General features: G+C 45.7%; 4 protein-coding genes and 1 long non-coding RNA gene across 5 annotated transcripts; 2 read left to right on the top strand and 3 right to left on the bottom strand.

The window, feature by feature from the left end:
• Positions 1-205: 205 nt before the first annotated feature.
• Positions 206-1,381, top strand: mfap5 (microfibril associated protein 5). The gene is made up of 4 exons (XM_024140522.2): positions 206-225; positions 515-602; positions 782-855; positions 1,064-1,381. The coding sequence occupies exons 2-4, from the start codon at positions 547-549 to the stop codon at positions 1,177-1,179; spliced, it is 246 nt and encodes an 81-aa protein (XP_023996290.1). The 5' UTR covers positions 206-225; positions 515-546; the 3' UTR covers positions 1,180-1,381.
• Positions 1,382-3,493: 2,112 nt separating this feature from the next.
• LOC112073182 (adaptin ear-binding coat-associated protein 1) lies at positions 3,494-10,783 on the bottom strand. Its single transcript, XM_024140517.2, has 8 exons — positions 10,656-10,783; positions 9,579-9,679; positions 8,862-8,966; positions 7,630-7,711; positions 7,129-7,237; positions 6,652-6,910; positions 3,961-4,066; positions 3,494-3,865 (listed from the first exon to the last, which is right to left on the bottom strand). Exons 1-8 carry the CDS (start codon positions 10,748-10,750, stop codon positions 3,811-3,813), a joined length of 912 nt encoding a protein of 303 aa, XP_023996285.1. The 5' UTR covers positions 10,751-10,783; the 3' UTR covers positions 3,494-3,810.
• Positions 10,784-11,020: 237 nt separating this feature from the next.
• aicda (activation-induced cytidine deaminase) lies at positions 11,021-12,709 on the bottom strand. The gene is made up of 4 exons (XM_024140523.2): positions 12,563-12,709; positions 11,634-11,922; positions 11,424-11,539; positions 11,021-11,335 (listed from the first exon to the last, which is right to left on the bottom strand). The coding sequence occupies exons 1-4, from the start codon at positions 12,683-12,685 to the stop codon at positions 11,285-11,287; spliced, it is 579 nt and encodes a 192-aa protein (XP_023996291.2). The 5' UTR covers positions 12,686-12,709; the 3' UTR covers positions 11,021-11,284.
• Positions 12,710-18,800: 6,091 nt separating this feature from the next.
• On the top strand, positions 18,801-19,048 carry LOC139025045 (uncharacterized). The gene is made up of 2 exons (XR_011476483.1): positions 18,801-18,885; positions 18,924-19,048. It is a non-coding gene; the product is annotated as an uncharacterized lncRNA (long non-coding RNA).
• A 221-nt stretch (positions 19,049-19,269) lies between these two features.
• On the bottom strand, positions 19,270-22,078 carry nat14 (N-acetyltransferase 14 (GCN5-related, putative)). The gene is given in 4 exon segments (XM_024140518.2): positions 19,270-19,854; positions 20,006-20,302; positions 20,614-20,770; positions 21,760-22,078. Coding segments are annotated over 3 exon segments (837 nt in total). The 5' UTR covers positions 20,695-20,770; positions 21,760-22,078; the 3' UTR covers positions 19,270-19,395.
• Between the last annotated feature and the right edge of the window lie 2,112 nt (positions 22,079-24,190).

Below are 24,190 nucleotides of genomic sequence, written 5' to 3' on the forward strand. Positions count from 1 at the left end.
GTCCTGTCTCTACCTACCACCTGTGAGTGAGGTGTCTGTCTCTACCCTACACCTGGTGAGTGAGGTGTCTGTCTCTACCCTACCCCTGGTGAGTGAGGTGTCTGTCTCTACCCTAACCGCCTGGTGAGTGAGGTGTCTGTCTCTACCCTACGCCTGGTGAGTGAGGTGTCTGTCTCTACCTCTACCGCCTGGTGAGTGAGGTGTCTGTCTCTACCCTACCGCCTGGTGAGTGAGGTGTCTGTCTCTACGTACCCCTGTGAGTGAGGTGTCTGTCTCTACCCTACCACCCTGGTGAGTGAGGTTTTTTCAGTGTGGAACAGAAACATAACTAAACAATGTTAGGCCAGGGATGACAGGGATGACCAGGGGTGTCCAGGGGTGTCCAGGGATGACCCAGGGGTGTCCAGGGATGACCAGGGGTGTCCAGGGTGACCAGGGATGACCAGGGGTGTCCAGTGTTATCTAAAACATTGTGTGTGAGTTATCTGGATGTTGTGTGTATCCTTTGTGCTAGACTGTAGGGAAGAGACGTATCCCTGCACCAGGATGTACTCTGTCCACCGGCCCATCAAGAGATGCATCCACTCCCTCTGCCTTTACAGGTAAACTGCAACTACAGGCTCTCTCTCACAGGAAAACATAGACACACTCAGTGCCTCCTGGTCATGCAGTCAAASTTCATTGGTTTCAACCTGAGAGCCTGTACAGAGAGGCATGTTTTAGAGACAGCAGCTGSGCTCTGATTATAGTGTAATGATGTCTGTCTCCTGCTTTGTCTCAGCCTCCCTCGTGTCTATGTGATCAACAAGGAGATCTGTGTTAGAACTGTCTGCCAACAGGATGAGTACCTGAAGGGTAAGACAGTCCACCTGATAGCACTTCATTAGACCCGTTGTTAGGATTACAACAACATAACAATCTTAGAGTGCATGAAACTCTTACTGACTTTAGGATCGCACGTACATCTGAGCCCCCACATCCTCTCTCTCTTTCTTACACATTCTCTCTCTCTTTCTTACACATTCTCTCTATTCAATCTCTCTCTCTTTTCTCTCCATCCCAGCTGAGCTCTGCAGGGAGCGGTCCGGCTGGCCCAAACGCTTCCAGAGGTCAACCACCAATAAGAAACGCTGTCACAATCGCCGCGGCAACCCCAAAACCTGGGAAAACAAGGCCTGATGGGCCCAAGATGGCGGAGATGGAAGGAGGGGCGGAGGAAGAAGGGAGGAAGGAGAGAAGGAGTAGGAGGGAGGACACCCTTGGAGACAGAACACTGGGTTGTCTCCATAAAAACACCCCAAAACACCATAAATCCACCACTCAACACCTGGTGCTAGCCTGTGCCTTAATACACAACCACCACACAACACACACACACACACACACACACACACACACACACACACACACACACACACACACACACACACACACACACACAACACACACACACACACACACACACACACACACACACACACACACACACACACACAACACACACACACACACACACACAACACACACAACAACCACGAACATACACATACACACACAACAAATATATATAACAGTCCATCGTAACTCAGTTAAGAACAGTCTGTGTCATATTTCTCAGTTCTTCTATTAGCCTGTGTTTTATTAGAACTGTGGGGAGAAATCACTCCCACAGATTTGACCTGTTTTATTTGACACGGATCATGTTCTGTGCCGTTGCGGGCTGTATAATACTGTTCAGATGGAACGCTGTTGAGTTCCTGTAGTTGTGTACTGTAGAGACAGTCTGAGAACAAGTATCCACTCTGTCATTACTGACACTTATTGTAAAGCACTCTATCACAATCCAATACCAAAGCAGTGCAATACTACCCAATAAAATGTCATTCAGTGGTTTATATGTGGATTGCTTTATTGATGGAGTCCAGTTTTTTCCCTCATGTAGATAAAAAGAAACAAGTCAACCTTGACTCAACATTAGTTGATATCTTTATGCTTTGATTTTCAATACATCAACATTTACATACACATATATTGTATTTGTAATGTCAAGAATAAACACATAAACCAACATGAGTAGGATCTACACAGACTCTCACCAGTTCATACCAGTTCTCCCACTAGCTGTGTTCTCACACAGGAAATAAATCAATTATCACCTCATTAATCAACATCATGTCTCAGTTAATGCAAATGTTGGAGTCCATGTGATGTCCATGAGAGAAAGACACACACACAATGATAAGTACAAAAGCCACATAACTGGCTTACTGTAATATTATGATGTCCTGTACAACATTATCACCCATCCTCCCTCCCTCTATCCATCCATCCCTCCATCTATCCCTCCCTCTATCCATCCATCCTTTACTGTAATATTATGATGTCCTGTACAGCATTATAACCCTTTCCTCCTTATCCATCCATCCCTCCATCTATCCCTCCTCCATCCATCCTTCTATCCCTTTATCCCTCCCTCCATCCATCCATCCCTCCCTCCCTCCCTTCCTCCATCCCACCCTCCATCCTTTCTCTCACAATAACAACACAACAGTAAAGTAAAACACTGCATCTCACAAGGACTGGAATGGTCTGGCTGCATTGACAGCGTTACGTTAGTTCCAGGGTACAACGTATAGAATACAGACGGACGGACGGACAGACAGACAGTTGTGTGTACACACACAGGGCTATTCATCCAGCAGGGCAAAAGTCGTGACCTAAATGAGTCATCACTACCCAGAAACCCCTAGGGACTGTTGATTACATCACTAGGCCTAAATCAGGCCTGTCTATCACCCCATGGGTTTAAGCCCTTCCTCACCCTCCATCCCTCCTCAGACCCCACCCATCTTTCCCTTCCCTCAATCAGCACACTTTTTTCCTCTCTCTCCCTCCATTTCTGTGTTAATTGACCAACTAACACCAGCCTCCTGTTAAAACAATGCAGCCAAGTGACCCAGACAAGTGCCCATCCCCAGCAGTGATAACGTCCACAGCAGCTGCTGCTGTGCATCTCACCACTCTCCCTGTCAGACTGTGGTTGTAGGACCGCAATAGCCCACTAAGGGGCGCCAAACAGCATGGCTGCTGTGTAAACTTACAGTAGATCAGTGTCCACTCAAAGCAGAAGCTGCTCCAAAGCACAGCTCCAGACTCACCGTGGCCTAACCTTAGCAATTAAGAGGAAAAAGCTAAACTGACCTTGGATCAGATATAAGATAACTTGGTCATATACTAATGCATCCTGTAAATCAGTTATTTCAGGCGATAATTCCAGTTGTACTGGAGATTCTAAAGGAAAATTAGCTACAACACTACCACAACAACAATGGGAATTACAAACTACTGACACTATATACATTTACAATAATATATTATGTACATAAATGAATTAATGTATTTATTTATCAAGACTATATTAGTGTGAGCCCCCATCATTCCTTTCTGTAACATCTTTCATTTAGAGACATTTAACCTCAGTCTTTTCTCTCAGCAATAAATACATACTCTGTTGCAATAGATAGAGAGACAGAGGGAGAGAAGGGCAAGGAGAGGGGGACGGGGGAAGAGAGTGTAACTTTGGGGCTGAGAGGGAAAGATGTAGAAGGAGAGGATGGTAAGGAGAGGAAGCCAGGAGAGGGGTGAAGAGAGTGGGGGAGGGGTGAGAGAGAGAAAATTAAAGAGAGGGGGAAGAGAGAGAGAGAGTACACTGAGGTTGAGGTGATAATATACAGTGTTCTGCTGGAGTCCTCCTCTGGTCAGGGGTTAAAGGTCAGGTGAAGGTCAAGTGAAAGGGATTGTGGGAGGGCCTCAGAACTGCTGCCAGTTGGTGGAACCATCATCGTTGGCGAGAGGAGACATTGACCTGCATTATGGGGAAAAAGAGGAGAGCATTAATGGGGGGAACAGAATAATGAAAGAAGAGAGAAAAGGATGAAAGACAGGAGATTATCCCCTTACTTTTCTGGGGCAGAGAAGTCTCCCCACATGTCCGAGCCGCCTGTAGGGTTGGGGTTCGGCTGCACCACAGAGTTGGAGTTACTGCTGTCCAGGTCTAACAAACAGCCTGAGAACAGAGAGACGATAGAATTAGGAATTAGAGAACTAATTTAATAGGATCTCTATGGAGACAACACACATCAGACTCTTCAATACACACCCTCTACTGCTTTCTCTACATTCATACTCTAACGACAACAGCCTTTTTTCTTGGTTAGCTCATAAAACTAAAAGAAAAAACACCCAGGGCCCCATTCAATCCTTAACCTAATTACACAGTGGCATATAAAACATACACTTTTTCCCTTCAGTCAAATGAATTCACAGCATGGTTTGGGGAACTGTAAAAATAGACTACAACAATGGAAGCAAAAAGCGCTATACAGAAAAAGCAGTTACTAGGGTAACCGAACAAGATAAACAAACAGATGAATCAGAAGCAACAATATAAGAACAGGGTCACATTCAGGAGAACACGACGCTCTGAACGTTGCACATAGAATTGTCTTGTAAGGAGCTGACATCATCCCTGATCTACATGCCAGAGCAGATCTATACTGAACAAAAATATAAACGCAACCTGCAGCAATTTCAATGATTTTAATGAGTTACAGATCATATACGGAAATCAGTCAATTGAAATAAATAAATTAGGCCATAATCTATGGATTTCACATGAGAGGCCAGGGGCACAGCCATAGGTGGGCCTGTGAGGACATAGGCCCACCCACTTGTGAGCCAGGCCCAGTCAATCAGAGTTTTCCCCACAAAAGGGCTTTATTACAGACAGAAATACTGCTCAATATCATCAGCTGTCCAGGTGGCTGGTCTAAGACGATCCCACAGGTGAAAAAGCCGGATGTGGAGGTTCTGGGCTGGCGTGGTTATGCGTGGTCTGCGGTTGTGAGGCCGGTTAGACGTACTGCCAAATTCTCTAAAGCAATGGGGGACGGCTTATGGTAGAGAAATTAACATTAAATTCTCTGGCAACAGCACTGGTGGACATTCCTGCAGTCAGCATGCCAATTCCACACTCCCTCAAAACATCTGTGGCATTTTGTGTGACAAAACTGCACATTTTAGAGTGGCCTTTTATTGTCACCAGCACAAGGTGCAGCTGTGTAATGATCATGCTGTTTAATCAGCTTCTTGATATGCCACACCTGTCAGGTGGTACAATTTCAGTATCTTGGCAAAAGAGAAATGCTCACTAACAGGGATGTAAACAAATTTGTGAACAAAATTTGAGAAAACTAAGCTTTTTGTGCATATGGAACATTTCTGAGATATTTTATTTCAGCTTATGAAACATGGGACCAACACTTTACATGTTGTGTTTATTTTTTTGTTTATTATATACACTATATATACACAATATGTGAATATCCCTTCAAATTAGTGGATTCGGCTACTTCAGCCTCATCTGTTGCTGACAGGTGTATAAAATCGAGCACAGTCATGAAATCTCCATAGACAGAAATTGGCAGTAGAATGGCCTTACTGAAGAGCTCAGTCACTTTCAACGCGACACTGTCATAAGATGCCACATTTCCAACAAGTCAGTTTGTCAAATTTCATCTCTGCTAGAGCTGCCCCAGTCAACTGTAAGTGCTGTTATTGTGAAGTTGAAACGTCTAGGAACAACAACGGCTCAGCCGCAAAGTGGTAGGCCACACAAGCTCACAGAATGTGACCGGCGAGTGCTGAAGAGCGTAGAGCGTAAAAATCGTCTGTCCTCTGTTGCAACACTCACTAACGAGTTCCAAACTGCCTCTGGAAGCAACGTCAGCATAGGAACTGTTCGCCGGGAGCTTCATGAAATAGGTTTCCATGGCCGAGCAGCTGCACACAAGCCTAAGATCACCATGCACAATGCCAAGCGTTGGCTGGAGTGGTGTAAAGTTCGCTGCCATTGGACTCTGGAGCAGTGGAAACGCGTTCTCTAGAGTGACAAATACACTTCACCATCTGGCAGTATGACGGACGAATCTGGGTTTGGCGGATGCCAGGAGAACACTACCTGCTCCAATGCATAGTGCCAACTGTCAAGTTTGGTGGAGGAGGAATAAAGGTCTGGGGCTGTTTTTCATGGCTCAGGCTAGGCCCCTTCGTTCCAGTGAAGGGAAATCCTAACGCTACAGCATACAATGACATTCTAGACGATTCTGTGCTTCCAACTTTGTGGCAACAGTTTGGGGAAGGCCATTTCCTGTTTCAGCATGACAATGCCCCAGCGCACAAAGCGAGGTCCATACAGAAATGGTTTGTTGAGGTCGGTGTGGAAGAACTTGACTGGCCTGCACAGAGCCCTGACCTCAACCCCATCGAACACCTTTGGGATGAATAGGAACGCCGACCGCGAGCCAGGCCTAATCGCCCAACATCAGTGCCTGACCTCACTAATGCTCTTGTGGCTGAATGGAAGCAAGTCCTCACAGCAATGTTCCAACATCTAGTGGAAAGCCTTCCCAGAAAAGTGGAGGCTGTTATAGCAGCAAAGGGGGGACCAACTCCAAATTAATGCCCATGATTTTGGAATGAGGTGTACGACAAGCAGGTGTCCACATACTTTTGGTCATGTAGTGTATATCTGTCTGAACAACCAGGAGCATTACACCTCGCTGAACGTGGCCCAAAATGCTGTTCACCTACCTGTGTTACTTCCCCCTGAGAACATGTCACTTCCTGCTGAGAATGTGTTGTTTCCTCCTGAAAATGTGTCACTACCCCCTGAAAACGAGTCACTTCCCGTAGAAAATAAGTCTCCCCCTGAGAATAAACCTTCGTTGTCATTGGAGGAGCTTGACATAGGGGGAGGGGCTATCTTGGCACCACCACCACCAGGGGGAGGAGGGAGGAGCCCAAAGCCACCAGCGCTCTGGGGGCGGGACTTGTCTCTCTTTCTGCCTTGCTGAGAGAGGAACAGAAATGGAAAGAAAGAGAGAGGGGCGACGGGTGAGAAGGAAGGAGAGAGGAATAGGTGTTTGAGTGATAGCTTGACAAAGCTTATAAACAGAGCATGGGTTTGCAACGTGTGCGTGCAAACGTGCATGTTCACTTTTTAGTTGTTAAGCGCTAACCAGATGGTACCATGGTAGGAGTATTATGGGTATGAGTTGAAGAAGTTACCCCGATATTGAGAGTGATGGTCTGTCCTTCTTTGAAACCCAGGTCCAGTTTAGGAGTGTTGTCTGGAGTCTGAGACTGCTTACTGATCTCAAGCTCCTGTTTCACCCACCTGAGAGAGAGACAGAGAGACAGAGGTAGGTAGAGAGAGAGAGAAAGAGATATATACAGTAAACAGATAGAGAGAAAGAATGAGTGGGCAAAAGGGACAGAGCGTTATAGCTAGATATAACATTTCAAGCGTCTTTATTCTTTTGAAAAATTTGATGTGCATAATGTTTACTGTTAATTTGTGATTGTTTATTTCACTTGCTTTGGTAATATAAACATGTTTTCCATGTCAATAAAGCCCCTTTGAATTGAATCGAGAGTTATATAGTGAAACAGATGACAGGCTATTACTAATTCATGTCAGTTAGAAGTCAACATTCTAGCTCTGAGCTGCACTTGTTTGCTAATGTTATGAGAGTGTTCTCTGTTGTGACAGCTGTAAGAGCAACACACTTAAAGTGGTCCTGCAGCGCCACGTTGAAGTCAAACGAGTCTCCTCTGTCCCCGAACCCGATGCCTATGAACGCACTGCGACCTGAGAGACAGAGGCCAAAGAAGAACAACAGACCAATGTAAATTACAAATCAAATCACTTCGTACACACACTGATCCTAAAACAGAGACATAGCACAGTGAGAAACAACTGATTGTGTACTCCAAATGCTGTAGTAGAATACTGTTTCATACTACACACTCAAATGATCCAAAACATACCTTGTTATTACTGTGGTATACTACTACTACTACTACTATACTGAACAAAAATATAAATGCACCATGCAACAATTTCAACAATTTTACTGAGTTACAGTTCATGTAAGGAAATCAGTCAATTGAAATAAATGAATTATCCCCTGATCTATGGATTTCACATGATTGGGCAGGGGTGCAGACATGGATGGGCCTGGAAGGGCATAGGCTCACCCACTTGTGAGCCAAGCCCACCCACTGTGGTGCCAGGCCCAGCCAATCAGAATAGGTTTTTCCCCACAAAAGGGCTTTAGTACAGACAGAAATACTCCTCAGTTTCATCAGCTGTCTGGGTGGCTGGTCTCAGACTATCCCGCAGGTGAAGAAGCCAGATGTGGATGTCCTGGGCTGGACTGGTTAAACGTGGACTGAGGTTGTGAGGGCGGTTGGATGTAATGCCAAATTCTCTAAAACAAAGTTGGAGACGGCTTATGGTAGAGAAATAAACATTACATTCTCTGGCAACAGCTCTGATGGACATTCCCGCAGTCAGCATGCCAATTGCACACTCCCTCAAAACTTGAGACATCTGTGGGATTGTGTTGTGTGACAAAACTACACATTTTAGAGTGGCCATTTATTGTCACCAGCACAAGGTGCACCTGTGTAATGCCGATGCTGTTTAATCAGCTTCTTGATATGCCGCACCTGTCAGGTGGATGGATTATCTTGGCAAAGGATATATGCTCACTAAAAGGGATGTAAACAAATATGTGCCATTTTTCTTTTGATAAATAAGCTTTTTGTGCGTATGGAACATTTCTGGGATCATTTATTTCAGCTCATGAAACATGGGAACAAAACTTTACATGTTGCGTTTATATTTTTGTTCAGTATAATAAATACTAATAGAAAATGTGAGAAAGTAGTGTGTGATACTTCTGTCCTTTCTAATTTGGCCAGATGGTGACTAGTGACGACAACCAACAACCCACCACTCTCATCCTGGATCCGAAGCACAAAGTAACGACTGGAGTCACTGACGGTTTCTATGGCGATGCCAGGGTACTCGTCCACTGGTGCCTGTGCAAACAGCTCCCCTGCAGAGATGGAGGGTAATTAGAACTTAGACATTATAACTAATAGTTCAAGTCAAGAGTCAGAGAGCAAGGTGGAACAGTTAACATGGTCCTTTCAGATCAACAAGAAGTGCCCAGGGGACAATTTGGAATTGGGCACGATGATCTTCTGACTAGAAGTGCCTTGAGGTGGGCTAGGGGCTAGGGTAGGAGTTCCCAATTACATTCAGCAGTGGGCCAATATTTCCTTGAGCGGATGCTCGGAACATAGTTATAAATAATTTGTACACTGGAAATTGACTGCAAGAAACAGATATAGTATTTGACAAAAACAGAATCATTTCAAACCTTGATTATATTGGGATACGATCACATATGCCTCTCTATTTATGCGTGAGAATACTTGGGAACAGATTTCCTTAATTCAAATTACTTTGAGCATTTCCTGGTGATTTTACAGTCTTTCATGTCTAAGAACAAAAATAATTATTTGTAAAAATGTAAAACTTGGGGGGCCAAATCAAATTTGGCCTGCGGGCCGCCTATTGGGTAACCCTGGGCTAGGGGCTAGGGGCTAGGGGCTAGGGGTTAGGGGCTAGGGGCTAGGGGCTAGGGGCCGATTTGGCCTCTCACCAGAGATCTTGTCCTCCAGTTTGATGAAAGCCACTTTTCCCCGAGCCGTCACTCTCATGCGGCCTGTCCAATCAGGGGCGTCCAGCTTCCAATCCGCAGCCCTGAGGGAGACACAGACTGCCAATCAGAGATGAGACTGACTGTATAGGTGTGTGTGTGAGAAAGAGGGAGACCATGTTGATAACCAACCACCACACTTTGCTACCGAAATGAGAGTGACTGGGCTGGCAGTTCACCAGAACTGGGGTGGAATATTCCCTCATTACTATTACTCACTACATCACACAACAGACTCAGCTTTGTGCGTGGTCATGGCACTTTACTAGTGGTCAGCCAATCAGCTCCCAGGAGACAGATACAGTATGAAGCGCTGTCCAGTCAGCATGGAGATAGACTGGATCACGTTAAAATACCAGCCAATGAACAAATGGGTAAACACAATATAGTCACACACACTGCCAAACGTAGACTGTACCCTAACAGGACAGAAGTCACTGTCAACAAGAGATCCTTTAACGAACCCTGGTCAGAAAGTAACAGGATAGGCTACAACAGAGAAAATGCCCAGATAATCCTCAAAGGGAGTAAAAATCTCACCTAATCCTCTAGACCTTTAAATACCGTAGTACCCGCTATAGCCCTTCACTAAACATTCGCCCCAAAGCAGAGTGCAGTCAAAGCGCATTCTGTAAAAAGGGCACACGACACGGTCACGTTTTCGCACTGAAAACAGGATTCAGTGTCATTGTCTGATACCGACAGGTGGAATACAATAATGACAGGTGTATTCTCCCTATCCATCCCACTACGCACAACCTTGACATCTGGTGGTAGATTATTCTTCCCCAATACAAGTCAACCAGTTTGCCTAGTAAACCACCTTAGAAAAAGCTATTGCGCACTGCAAAGGCGACAGAGACGACCATTATAGCCTTTATATGGGCTATGCATTCCCTTGATGTGGGGACAAGAGCTTTGCCTATGGGGACGTTTATTTATCGCCGCATCAAACAATGGATGCTGGAGTCAGACCAGGGCAAGGTCACTGGTTGATGGTGACGGAACCGGGTCTCTTACCTGACTCCCCGGTTCGATGCCCGCGGCGGGATTCGGTAAACGTTGACGTCAGGTTTCACACACAGGATCGACTCGTATTCGCCCTCGGTCGCCATCTTGACTTTAATTCAATCGGTGTTGTGGTGATCGTGCACGTTAACGGGTGCGAGAGCGTAATACCCTGTGTATTTGCGCACATGAAGCGTTCACATCCATTTCTAATGTAATTTATCCAGATTAATCAACCATTGTCAGTGATAGTTTAGAGATCATTGTAATCAATTAGCCTAAACTTTATTTGTTTGTTTATTGTTGGCTATGTGAGAGATAAAGAGCTGGTCAAATGTAAATAGAGGATAGGATCATGTCAACACAAAACGACTCAATCACAGTTGGAGGGAATGATTTAATGGATGTGTTACAAGACAGTAATAATGCTACAAAGGGTAAAAATGTAAATCCCATGGATTAAATAACAATATATAAACACATTATTGAGTTGTACAGTTGACCTATTTCAGTTATTATTATTTACTTTTACAATGATAGATTAAAGTGATCTTTACAGTATAACATTGACAGGTAGCACCAGTGGGAGGAGCATAAATAAATAGCTCCATATCAGCGTATATGACAGGGATAGAGGTGAATCACAGTCCAAGTAGCTCGAAAGCATCTCCCCAATCTTCTGCCTCACCAGGCTGAAAGACAAATCAGTAAATATTATTAGCCTACTAACTCAAGGGTACAGTGTGTGTGTATGTGTGTGTGCGTGTGTGTGTGTCCTACCTGGAGGATGTCGTTAAGTTTCCTGGCCAGTTGAACAGAGTTCTGATGCAGTCCGTCCCAGGCCTTAAACACACGCTGTCTGCAAGCCACAAAGGTCTGCCAACAGTAGAAATAGTCTATAGGGAAGAGACAGAATTATAATGAGAGACGTACACACACACCCACACACACACACACACACACACCCGCACTCACACACACCCTCTCTACCTTCATAGTTCATGACAGTGATCTGCACCCCGGCTCTCTGCAGCATGCGGAGACCCTCTCTCGCACTGCTGTCCTCCGGGTCACAGAAGTAGAGCCTGGAGACATAGATCCTGAGGCGGAGGTTGGGGGTCTGGCTGAGGAACTGGGCCAGCCTGTAGGAGCAGTCTGAGCAGGGGGACCAGGAACAGAACCAGGTGACAGAGTAACACAGTCCCACACTGTCTGGAGCTCCATAACCCCACAGGCCTGGACACAGGGCGCCTGCTTCCAAGAGGCGCAGGAACAGCAGCTGGGGGGGGGAGAAAATAGAGTGATGGAGATGTGTGAGGAAGGTAGACAGGTGAGGAATGAGGGAGAGATAGTTATGGAGATAGGTGAGGAAGGTAGACGGGTGAGGAATGAGGGAGAGATAGTATGGAGATAGGTGAGGAAGGTAGACGGGTGAGGAATGAGGGAGAGATAGTTATGGAGATAGGTGAGGAAGGTAGACAGGTGAGGAATGGGGAGAGATAGTTATGGAGATAGGTGAGGAAGGTAAGACGGGTGAGGAATGAGGGAGAGAATAGTTATGGAGATAAGGTGAGGAAGGTAGACGGGTGAGGAATGAGGGAGAGAGTGATGGATGTAGTTGAGGAAGAGAGAGAAGAGAGATGGGAATGTTTGAGGAAGGAAGATGTAGATAGAGAGAAAGGAGAGTAATGCATGGATAGAGAGAGTGTAGAGTAGAAGAGGGAAGAAGTGATGAAGACAGGGGAAGGAAAGAAAGAAATGGAAGAGAGGAAATATATGAAGACGGAAAGAGGGAGAGAAACTGAAGCAAATGACAGATGAATGAGATTTTGTTGCATGTTTTTTACCCCTTTCCTCTGTTTCCTCCTCTCCCTCTCTCTCCTCTCATCTCCTCTACCCTCCTCCCTCCCCTCCCTCACCTCAACATGACAGCCGGACCGGTTGCGCAGGTGTCCAAAGTCGAAGGAGAGTGAGTTTGGTCCCACCCGCCTCTTGACCACGAAGCACAGGTAGGTTTCGTGTCGGCCCTTGGCCCAGCGCATGTTCTTATAGTGGTAGATAAACTTCTTCTGGGCCAACAGAACACTGAGACACAGAAAGTAGGTTTTCACTCAAATACGTAGTAGATATGAATGCTAAATCTATTTTCATACGCAAACTGAGGCAGGCCTATGGTGAAAAGGTGAATGGTTATAGCCAYTACTATTGCTTTTCCCTCCTCTGCCCCTGTAGTGTCTTCTCTGGTGTGGAAAAGCCATATACTCTGGTTATGAGGACTGCACTAACTACTCAACACTTTCCTCTTCTTTAACAAAACCACAGGTTTGGTCAACCATCTGTCAATGAACTGGTGTCTAASAAACTGRCCCTGGTTCTCTCAGTCTCAGTTTCAATCAGACAGCTTTCAGCGAAACTAGCGAAAGCTATTCAATACATTGTTGTCATCATCACTGAAACTTCTGATTGTGCTGCATAAGAGAAAGATGACAGGAGTGGTTTCATAAAGCATCACCAATGATAAATAGGACCGCAATCACCAATTGGTAGGGATAAGCTTTAAAATATGTACTACACCATCCATGTGRTATTATATCATATACATTTGCTCAACTCATTAAACAATTAATACAAAAAAACAGATGTTCATTTTACTCACCTGTCAAATTTGTTGATCATTTCAGAAGCCTAATTTGTCTCACACAGTCAATCAGGCGAGAGCGAGTGGTGAGATGAGTGTGGGGGGAGGAGGGAAGGGAAGGAGGGGACAGGGTAGATATATATATATACCTATACGCTCAGTCAAACAGCTTGTGTAGAGAGGTGGCTCTGGTTGGATGGAGAGATTTTTCAAAACAAGAGTAGGGGAGTGGTGACAACAGTACCAAAGCTAGGCCAGGGTCGTATAGATACAGTATACTACAGGACATTGTTATTCAGCAAACAACAATGTAGGCCTACTAACTGTCAAMCTAGATAAGAAATACTAGTTATACTAGATAGATACAGTCCGTGTGTTGATTATGACTAATACTAAACTGAACAAAAATATAAACGCAACATGCAACAATTTCAAAGACTTTACTGAGTTACAGTTCATATATGAAAATCAGTCAATTGAAATAAATTCATTAGGTCCTAATCTATGGATTTCACATGACTGGGAATACAGATATGCATCTGTTGGTCAAAGATACCTTAAAATAAAGGTAGGGGCGTGGATCAGAAAACCAGGCAGTATCTGGTGTGACCACCATTTGCCTCATGCAGCGCAACACATATCCTTCACATGGAGTTGATCAGGCTGTAGTTTGTAGTCTGTGGAATGTTGTCCCACTCCTCTTCAATGGCTGTGCAAAGTTGCTGGATATTGGTGGGAACTGGAACACGCTGTCGTACACGTCGATCCAGAGCATACCAAACATGCTCAATGGGTGACATGTCTGGTGAATATGCAGGCCATGGAAGAACTGGGACATTTTCAGCTTCCAGGAATTGTGTACAGATCCTTGCGACATGGGGCCGTGCACTATCATGCTGAAACATGAGGTGATGGCAGCGGATGAATGGCACGACAATGGACCTCAGGATCTCGTCACGGTATCTTTGTGCATTCAAATTGCCATAGATAAAATGCAATTGTTTTTGTTGTCTGTAACTTATGCCTGCCCATACCATAACCCCACCGCCACCATGGGGCACTCTGTTCACAACGTTGACATCAGCAAACAGCTCAAACACACAACGCCACACTATCTGCCATCTGCCCGGTACAGGTAAAACCGGCATTCATCCGTGAAGAGCACACTTCTCCAGCATACCAGTGGCCATCGAAGGTGAGCATTTGCCCACTGAACTCGGTTACGATCCCGAACTGCAGTCAGGTCAAGACCTTGGTGAGGACACCGAGCATGCAGATGAGCTTCCCTGAGATGGTTTCTGACAATTCTTCGTTTTGCAAACCCAGTTTCATCAGCTGTCCGGGTGGCTGGTCTCACACGATCCCACAGGTGAGGGTGCCAGATGTGGAGGTTCTAGGCTGGCGTGGCTACACGTGGTCTGCGGTTGTGAGGCTGGTTGGACGTACTGAGAAATTCTCTAAAACAACGTTGGAGGCGGCTTATGGTAGATAAATGAACATTAAATTCTCTGGCAACATCTCTGGTGGACATTCCTGCAGTCAGCATGCCATTTGCACACTCCCTCAAAACTTGAGACATCTGTGGCATTATGTTGTGTGACAAAACTGAACATTTTAGAGTGGCTTTTTATTGTCACCAGCACAAGGTGCACCTGTGTAATGATCATGCTGTTTAATCAGCTTCTTGATATGCCACACATGTCAGGTGGATGGATTATCTTGGCAAATGAGAAATGCTCACTAACAGGGATGTAAACAAATTTGTGCACAAAATTTGAGAGAAATAAGCTTTTTGTGCAAAATTTCTGGGATCTTTTATTTCAGCTCATGAAACATGGGACCAACACTTTACATGTTGCATTTATATGTTTGTTCAGTATAGTTATATGAGTCCATGAGTTGATTATGACTAATTAGAGAACCTCAGGAAACAAATCCGTTTCACAATGCAGGAAACAGGATGAAGGAAAAAGAAAACCGCACACTGGTCTTGATAGTATCACTGATATTTAATAAGCTTACGTATCGGCCTCACGGCCTTCGTCAGAGCTTTTTGCAGGAAACACAAAGTAATTATAGTGACCACACATGAGTCCAGGAGTGTTTGACGTGATTTGTAACCTTTTGACTTTTTCACATACGTCAGTAAACTCAGCCAAATGGGTGGAAATTTCCAAAGGCGCTTCGCTCGCTCCCCCAGCCAGTCACCCAACCCTCCACTCTGGTTTTCCCAGATCATAAAAAATGAAAACTTCCAGATACCTTCTCGCCTTGATGTAGACTGGGTTTACTACTCTTCCTCGTTCCCCTCAGCTCCTTCCTCCTTTCGTTACCTCCTCCCCCTCGTCACCTTTTCCAGGCCCCAGAGTTGGGGTAGACATGGTCGTCCCCCATAATCCAGAGGCCCTGACACCTATACCTCTGATTTGGGTTTTGTGAGTGCATGTGCTTGCACGTGTCATATTTGGGTTTTACCAAAGTGTGTCAATCATAACTTAGGAGCTGTGAGTGACCCCTCTCACCCCAGGCTTCCCTCTCTGCTCCACCACCGCAGTGTGTGGCTCTCTCCCCTTACCCACAGTGTGTATAACTCAGACCAACCAGCCTTTGAACCATGAGATGTTGTCATCCATCCTCCTCCATAGACGAGGGTGTGTTCACTCTCTCTCCGGCTTTGTTCTGTGCCGTCGTTCTGTCTGTTTTTGCTCCGGCCCGGTCCCGTTCACTGCAGCTGCACGCATCCTGTGCCTCTGTTTCCCATGACTCCCCACTCCCCTCACCCTCTCATGCACTCTGTGGTTTGGGGAATTCACCGTTTCCCAGGGTGGGTGTATTTGGAGCTCATCTGTACTGTGTGTGAGTGTGTGTTTGGTTGGCTTGTGGAGCCCATCTGTGTGAGTGTGTCATAAATATGATCTTTATTCACATCATCTGGAACGGATTTATCCACTGCCATTTACGTACCAACCGCCGGTGGTGCGGTGCCCCAACATCAAGATTTACATTCATCTGCAATGTTTGTGTGTGTGTGTGTGTGAGAGAGTGACTCTATGTGTTGACAGCAACTAACCTTAGTAACCTTGTTGCACTATGTTGATTAAAGCACCTAAAATTCACTGTGAATGTGTCTATGGAATGTTACCATTCATAACCTCCAGTCTGTTTTAAATATGATCCTGAAAACGTGTGTGTGTGTGGTTTTAAGTAAGACATGGATTATACATCACCATCTTCCATGGTTTGACCACAGTTTACCGAGGTCGCCTTTCGGTCACATATCAACTCACATGCACTGGCCCTCCTCTCGTGCACAGCCCTAATGTAACAGACAGTGTGTGTGTCAGAGTACAGTAGGTTATGGTAGACATGGCTGTGCATTTAACTCATAGTTACGGGGGGAACCAACCGGCAGCAGGATGTGCAAAGTCATACTTTCCGAACCCCCCCCCCACACACACACCCACACACACACACAAACACACACAGCCATACCGTGCAGAACCCTATGACCACAGTCACAAACAGGCTTACTTTCCAGTAGCGTGAACTCACATCTGTTTCCTGACAACAATAATAGTTTCAGATGTGTTAGACTATAGAAGGCCAGCTAACAGGTGTCTGCAGCAGGGCAGGGCAGCCATGGAGAGAGAACCATCACTCTCAATAATAAAATGACCTCATGCTCAACGGGAAGAATGGGGAAGACTGTTTCAAGGATAACAATTACTCCCACACTCCCCAYTACATCTGTCTGTCTGCACATTTCCTTCACTAATGTCCATGGCYATGGGTAGTGCTAAATGTGTGAGTGGGAGGGATTTTTAATGGGGTTTTACTGTAATCCCAGCACTACAAAGAGTTGTGGCATTGTAATGTATTTATTCTGAACACTGTCTTTTGCACTGCAGAGAAATCACTTTATGTTACACAGAATCCTAGAGGCTTAGAGCTAAGGATTTGTTCTGTTTAAACAGTTGATGCAATCTTTGGTGGTTCTGTTTTCTTAAACTTTGTATTAGGGGAGATACTCCTCCCCCAAGACCACACACACACCGCTAGCTATTTAATTTACAACACTCCAACACTGATGTCTGTAAGAAACAGGTTAATGTAGTTATGATACGGTCTGAGGTTAGCACGGTGAGCGTACGTGTAGCTAACCACGCTCTAATTCTGGTTAGGCTGAGACAGGGCTGAAGAGCAGTGTCACTCATACCCTTCCACCCACACACAAACTGACATTCACCTGCAAACAGCACACTTCACTACTGCTATAATTTACTACGAATGCCATGGTGTGTAATCTGTACCAGGGATAATATAGCTGACACTTTCCTCCTGCCATGTGACAGGTGTGCAGTGTGAGGAAGGATATTAAGTGTCATTAAAGGGGGGGGGGGGTGAGGATAGAGAGAGAGATGAATGAAGGAGAGCATGTGTTTTGCAGACTCATACAAAGCCACACATAGGTGCAGGTGAGGAGTGAGAGAGAAGAGGGGGGAGAAAGAGAGAAAGGTGAACAGAGAAGTTCTGCAGACTCACATAAACCACATACTTCCTCACACACAGTAAATGTATACTCACTGACACAGGTGTGGCAACAAGCCGCATAACGCACAACATTTATTTGCAAAACAACTTATTATATTAAAACAAGTTTTTAACAAATAAAGAGCCAGCCAGACATATTTTATCATTGAATAAGAACTCAATACAATGTAAAGCAATACATAAAAATACATACTCACAAATCAGGAGGAAAAAACATAATTAAGTAAGGTTCTGTTCACTAAATTGGTTCCATTGTCTTCCAACATTTTAGTTAGACTCTACCCTATTATTGCCTTGATAAGAAGGAGAGTAGTCCCCCTCTTTTCACTGTACCTCTCCTTCTCTCTATTCCCTTTAGTACTTCTCCTCCTCTCTCTATTCCTTAGATCTTCCTCCTCCTCTCTCTATTTCCTTTAGTATCTCTCCTCTCCTCTCTCTCTATTTCCCTTTAGTATCTCCCTCCTCTCTCTCTTATTCCCTTTAGTATCTCTCCTCCTCCTCCTCTCCTCTATTTCCCTTTTAGTATCTCTCCTCCTCCTCCTCTCTCTATTTCCCTTTAGTACTCTCTCCTCCTCCTCTCTCTTTCCCTATAGTATCTCTCCTCCTCCTCCTCCTCTCTCTATTTCCCTATAGTATCTCTCCTCCTCCTCCCTCTCTATTTCCCTATAGTACCTCTCCTCCTCCTCCTCTCTCTATTTCCCTATAGTATCTCTCCTCCTCTCCTCTCTCTATTTCCTTTAGTATTCCTCCTCCTCCTCTCTCTATTTCCCTATAGTATCTCTCCTCCTCCCTCCTCTCTCTATTCCCTTTAGTATCTCTCCTCCTCCTCCTCTCTCTATTTCCCTATAGTATCTCTCCTCCTCTCCTCTCTTATTCCCTTTAGTAGTCTCTCCTCCTCCCTCTATTTCTCCTATAGTATCTCTCCTCCTCTCCTCTCTATTTCCCTTTAGTATCTCTCCTCCTCCTCTCTCTATTTCCCTTTAGTATCTCTCCTCCTCCTCCTCTCTATTTCCCTTTAAGTATCTCTCCCCTCCTCTCTCTATTTCCCCTTTAGTACTCTCTCCTCCTCCTCCTTCTCTATTTCCCTTTAGTATCTCTCCTCCTCCTCCTCTCTCTATTCCCTTAGTACTCTCCTCTCCCCTCTCTCTATTTCCTATAGTATCTCTCCTCCTCCTCCTCTCTCTATTTCCCTATAGTATCTCTCCTCCTCCTCCTCTCTCTATTTCCTTTAGTACTCTCCTCCTCCTCCTCTCTCTATTTCCCTAGTATGTCTCTCCTCCTCCTCCTCTCTCTATTTCCCTTTAGTACTCCTCCTCCTCCTCTCTCTATTTCCTAAAGTATCTCTCCTCTCCTCCTCCTCTCTCTATTCCCTTTAGTATCTCTCTCCTCCCTCTCTCTATTTCCCTATAGTATTCTCCCTCCTCCCCTCTCTCTATTTCCCTTTATTACCTCTCTCCTCCTCTCTCTATTTCCCTATAGTATCTCTCCTCCTCCTCTCTCTATTTCCCTTTAGTATATCTTCTTTGTCTTATTTTCCACATTGCCTTTGTTGTGTCTCCTCCATCACTTGAGGCCTTTGACAAACACCTTGGTGACATGGAAGCCCAGAAATGTCCTCTCCGGCTGCTCTTCATCCTCCTCKTCTTCCTCCCCGTCGTAGCCCACCTCCCCCTGCAGCCTGTAGCCCAGTTTCCTGAAGAAGGCCTCTCCTACTGCAGAGGGGTAGGGGACATGGGCGTAGACCCTCGTGGCCCCCGTCTGCCTCTCCCTCTGCTCCAGACTCTGGACCAGCAGTCTGCCGWGGCCCTCCCGGCGGTACCAGCAGCCCACCACCACCCTGCAGAACCTCCTCATCYCCAGACGACAGTCACCCTCCCTGGACACACAGCCCACAATCTACCCCTCACAGTCCGCCACCCACACCTGCCCTGCTGCCTCCTCCCTCTCCACATCTACGATCTCAGGAGATGAGTCTTTGTCCTTGTCCTCTGCCTTGGGTTTGGTCCTCCGTCTGGCCTTGCCCTTTAATGACAGATAATAATCAACTTTATTTGCGCAGCAACTCAGCCCAAAGCACGAAAAGTCCAAATCACTAAAACACTGTAGTAAAACAGAGCCATGCTTGTAACATCCACAACATACAGTACCTAAAGTCAAATTAAAGGAAACCTACTTTTGCCGGTGGGGGTTTCCCACTGATCCTGCTATAGGGGAGGGTCTCGYCCTGCGCCCCTCGGTAACTGCTCCCCACATAGTCCCAGTAGGGCCGGCTGGTGCCCAGCACTCCGGTGGAGCGTGGCATGGTGAACTTGAGGTAGACGATGAGCAGGAAGACAGGGATGAYGAGGGCCAGGATGAAGGAGTGAAGGAAGCAGCGGAGGACAGAAGAGACGGTGGCCAGGAGTAGGAGGCAGACAGGACGAGTCAGGATGTGGAGGATCAGACGGTTTTCTGTTCCCTGACAACCCTCCTACAGAGACAAAGAGAGGGAGGGAGGGACGAAGAGAGAGAGAGGGGTGGGGGAGGAGAAAGAGCGCGTGAGAGAGAGATAGGGGGACGTAAGGGATGGGGACAGAGAGAGAAAGGTGAGTGAGTGATAACCTGAAAAAGTACTCTTACAAAAAAAAAAGGTTCTTCAAAGGGTTCTCCTATGGAGACAGCCGAAGAACCCTTTTAGGTTCCAGAGAGCACCTTTTATTCTAAGAGCGTAGAGACAGAGCATAACTCAGGATTTAAGTGTGTGTGTGTGTGTGTGCATAACTTTAAGGATAAAACACACACCTTGATGATAGCTTTGACAGTCTCGATGTCATCTTCCCTCATCCTCCTCATTACCACCTGATCTAGCTCCAGCTTTACCATGTCTGGACTTCACACACACTGCAACACACACACACACCCTCACTCACGCACAACTCATACAGCAACACACACCGGTCTGCAAATATAGAAAATCTCATGGTCACATAATACATTGCTTTGTACAGATACACCATTTGGTTGAGTTTTGCATATTTGATTACATACAACACTACAATGACAATATACAGCGGAGTATTTACATTCTGGTTACCATAGTAGCTAAATGGTATAAAATCCTATTCAAGATGATGGGAATGTGGTGGGTTATATTTGATGCAGGCTATTTTGGGTTTGAGGCCATGACTCAGAGGGAAAGCAATCCATCCCTGTAACACTGTATATGTAGCCTACATAGATACCTGGGCTGGTCTCAATTAGAATTGAATGCAGCCAATTCAGGAAGTTTAAAAACGTTTGAAATAAATTGCTTCTACTTTTCAGTTTATTGAGAAGTCATTGAAAATAAATGCCCTTTTTTCAATTATTTGATTGTAATGTTTGTTAAGTTCCTGAATGGACAGATACACATAGAAAACACATGACATTACAGTAAGTGGCAGACCCCTATGACATCCCTCTCTCTGTAAGAGACTGTAGGTGGCTGCATTGTGCAACAAAGTAACCGCGTAACGTTTGTTACTACAATGTAACAACCGATGCATCACACTGGCACAGGTTGATACAATGTGTCAGTTGTGAGTGCAGTGGCGTTTCCTCCCAAAATCAAGCTAAAGAACTGGCGATTATTTGAGGGGGTCGGGAAAGGATTTGTCTATTGCATGGTCACACTGCTTCTACAAGGCTTATCAACAACAAACAACGGGCCAAGAGGATCCTTTAGAACAATGTTGGTCTTCTATGTACAATAAATGTAGTTCGCAAATCAGTAATATGACAATTAAAAAGCAAATCAAAACACACGGTTTTCATATATTTTGAGCCTGTTTTAAACCCGTTGACATGTTTTAAATCCTTATATGGTGAGTGGAGAAGGGTTATTCATGCGCAATGTCTAAATAAACGTCGAATCTTCTCGTTCAACCCAGCCGAACCAACATAGCCTACCTTGTAAACTTGCAGGGTTGGACCACCGCCAAATGCAGGGAAACGGATTTATATATTCGCTGTGTATTTATTCCTCAAAACGATTTTTCTTATGTTTGATTGAATGGCTCGCAATACTTGCGTGGCCACCATGGCCACCTATTGCAAATGTTGTGTTACGTAGTTTTACGATAACATTTACTGTCATGAATGCTGTCTCTACGCCATTTGCATAGCGAGTACCTGCGCTGCAGAAAATTGACTAACCTGCTACGTGAATGTGGTCAGTCGCACTTTACGCAGTGGAGAACCTATTTCCCATAATAAACTGGTATTGTCCGTTATTCTGAGCTGATCCTCTTCCTCTTTAGATAAAGGGACATATTTCTATTTACGAAATAAGAAAGGTGAATTAATCAACATTCATAAAAAATATTATTAACAACTTTATTAATAATGACTATTTCCTAGTATGAATATTTATAGTGAAACTGAGCCAATATAGCCATCTATTCACCCACAAAAAAAACTCTTAGGTGTTTTATATCAACACTGTCAACATGACAGTTTAATTGAAAGTCATTTGTTGAGGTCCCTCTTCATTAACAGTCAGTGAATGTAACTCTTTGTGTTTCTGGCACCTTGGTATTATTTTCTACAGTCCTTCCTATAGTCTCTTTCTGAACGACCTTAATCTCCTTTAGTTCAGTAGCTGGAAAAGGCCTCCACATCAAAAACACACTCACACACATTGCACGCACGCATATGTACATTCATGTGTGCACACACATGCAGACACCTTCACACACATTTCCTGACAGTGGCTGTTTGGTTTAGGTTTAAGAGAACTGAGAGTTAGGTGTAGGGCCATTCGTAGCTGTGTTTTCTCCTTCATTCGCTCCAGTCTCTATTTCAATGCATTCCGCTAAGTTCCTGTCTTTTTCAGGCCTCTCAGTTATTCCACTCCCTCCTTTTGCTTCACTCCTCTCTACAGTTACTCCTTCCCCTCTGTCCAGCCCCCCTTCTCTTAGACTGCTGGTGCTAACCTCAATTATGACGATCCCCTCTCCTCCCTCCAGCTGAAAGATGCCCTCCATTGGCCCCCTTCCCTCCCCTACTGCCCCCCCTGCCCCACTGTAACTGCCCCCTTCTCCCTCCCCACCCCCTTCACCTTGGATCAGGGCTATCATCTGCAAACTCTCTCCAGACCCCTGGCCCACCATCTTGTTCTCATCCCCCAGCTCAAACACCACCTCCTGCCCATTCAGAGGCATTAAGGCCTGGGGAGGCGGGTAAGAAAGTTCCAGGCTGTTGCTGGGGCCTTCTGGATAGCCACGGTCAGAAGTGGTCCGTTCTTTGCTCTGCGGCTCTGTTTGGAAATGAAGCACAAAGGACTCTCCCACTCCACCATCCTCCCCTACTCGTCTTTCTCYTTCCCTCACTCCTCCCCATTTCTGCAGCAGGTTCAGWGACACCAGGCCTCCTTTCTCCTTCCCTCCCTCKCTCTCTCCTTCTCTCTCTCCCTCAGTCTGAAAGCGCAGCACGTATGACTCCCCATCCCCCTCTCTGCCCATTCCTCCTTGCCCACCCTCCCCGGACCCCTCCCCTTCAAACTGCAACACGTAGGACCCTCCTCCCTCTCCTCCTATCTTTACCTCTTCCTTCTTCCCTCCTTCTTTCTGGAAGCAGAGGACATACTGTTCCCCTCTCATGTCCTGCTCAGTGGTCTTGCCCAACTCTGGGGCGGTTTGGGGTTCCCCAACCCAGGCCACAGGGTCAGAGGGCAGGGAGGAYGGGGTAACCGTGGTAACTGAGTTAACTGTGGCAACCTTTAGGGGTCCTGAGGTAACAGCGGCAGRGGTAGAGGAGGAGGGGGTAGAAACAGAGACAGAGGCTGTTGGTGGTGAGAAAGGACTTTGTGACTTGGCGGGTAAAGACGATGGCAATGATGATGTCATAGTGTTGGCAGCAGTAACAGTAGCTGGAGTGACACTAGTTACATTACAGCTAGACACAGGTATTACATCCCCCGACTGACTGAYGGGGGCTGTTGTCATGGTGACAGAGGTGGTTGTCRTAGCAACYGAGGTGRYAGTATKCCGACCTACARCGGCTTTGGGTTTCCGTCCTCTCCTGGACCTGGCTGTCCGKGTACTTTTCCCTAAAATGGGCTTGTTCAGCATAGAGTTCAGGGAGGGAGTTGTTGTCTTAGCAACAGGAGGGTTGTTTACATTGTTGTTGKTGGTGGTGATGATGAACCTGGGCTGCTGTTGTTGCTGGGATATTGTCTGGAAATGTTGCATCTGGGTTTGGGCAGGGTTTAGAACTGTCTGGACCAATGGGAGGCCCTGGGGCTCCAGGGTGGGCTGGGGATTGGTCGCTGTGGTGGGGACGAGAATCAGGCTGGGCTGGCTCCCATTGGTGGAGGGGCACTGTAGGAGGATGTACTGTG

The sequence above is a fragment of the Salvelinus sp. IW2-2015 genome, unplaced genomic scaffold, assembly GCF_002910315.2.
Source record: "Salvelinus sp. IW2-2015 unplaced genomic scaffold, ASM291031v2 Un_scaffold2181, whole genome shotgun sequence".
NCBI classification, from domain to species: Eukaryota; Metazoa; Chordata; class Actinopteri; order Salmoniformes; family Salmonidae; genus Salvelinus; species Salvelinus sp. IW2-2015.

Excerpts from the sequence above, each read along its gene's own strand:
- aicda (XM_024140523.2), bottom strand. The coding sequence starts at position 12,685 with ATGCGCTGGGCCAAGGGCCGACACGAAACCTACCTGTGCTTCGTGGTC. Across the intron at positions 11,923-12,562 it reads GGTCCGGCTGTCATGTTGAG|CTGCTGTTCCTGCGCCTCTT; the intron begins GTGAGGGAGGGG and ends TCCCCCCCCCAG. Across the intron at positions 11,336-11,423 it reads AACTTAACGACATCCTCCAG|CCTGGTGAGGCAGAAGATTG; the intron begins GTAGGACACACA and ends TTTGTCTTTCAG.
- mfap5 (XM_024140522.2), top strand. The coding sequence starts at position 547 with ATGTACTCTGTCCACCGGCCCATCAAGAGATGCATCCACTCCCTCTGC. Across the intron at positions 603-781 it reads CACTCCCTCTGCCTTTACAG|CCTCCCTCGTGTCTATGTGA; the intron begins GTAAACTGCAAC and ends GCTTTGTCTCAG. Across the intron at positions 856-1,063 it reads ACAGGATGAGTACCTGAAGG|CTGAGCTCTGCAGGGAGCGG; the intron begins GTAAGACAGTCC and ends TCTCCATCCCAG.
- LOC112073182 (XM_024140517.2), bottom strand. The coding sequence starts at position 10,750 with ATGGCGACCGAGGGCGAATACGAGTCGATCCTGTGTGTGAAACCTGAC. Across the intron at positions 7,712-8,861 it reads TCGGATCCAGGATGAGAGTG|GTCGCAGTGCGTTCATAGGC; the intron begins GTGGGTTGTTGG and ends TCTGTCTCTCAG. Across the intron at positions 3,866-3,960 it reads GACTTCTCTGCCCCAGAAAA|GTCAATGTCTCCTCTCGCCA; the intron begins GTAAGGGGATAA and ends CCCATAATGCAG.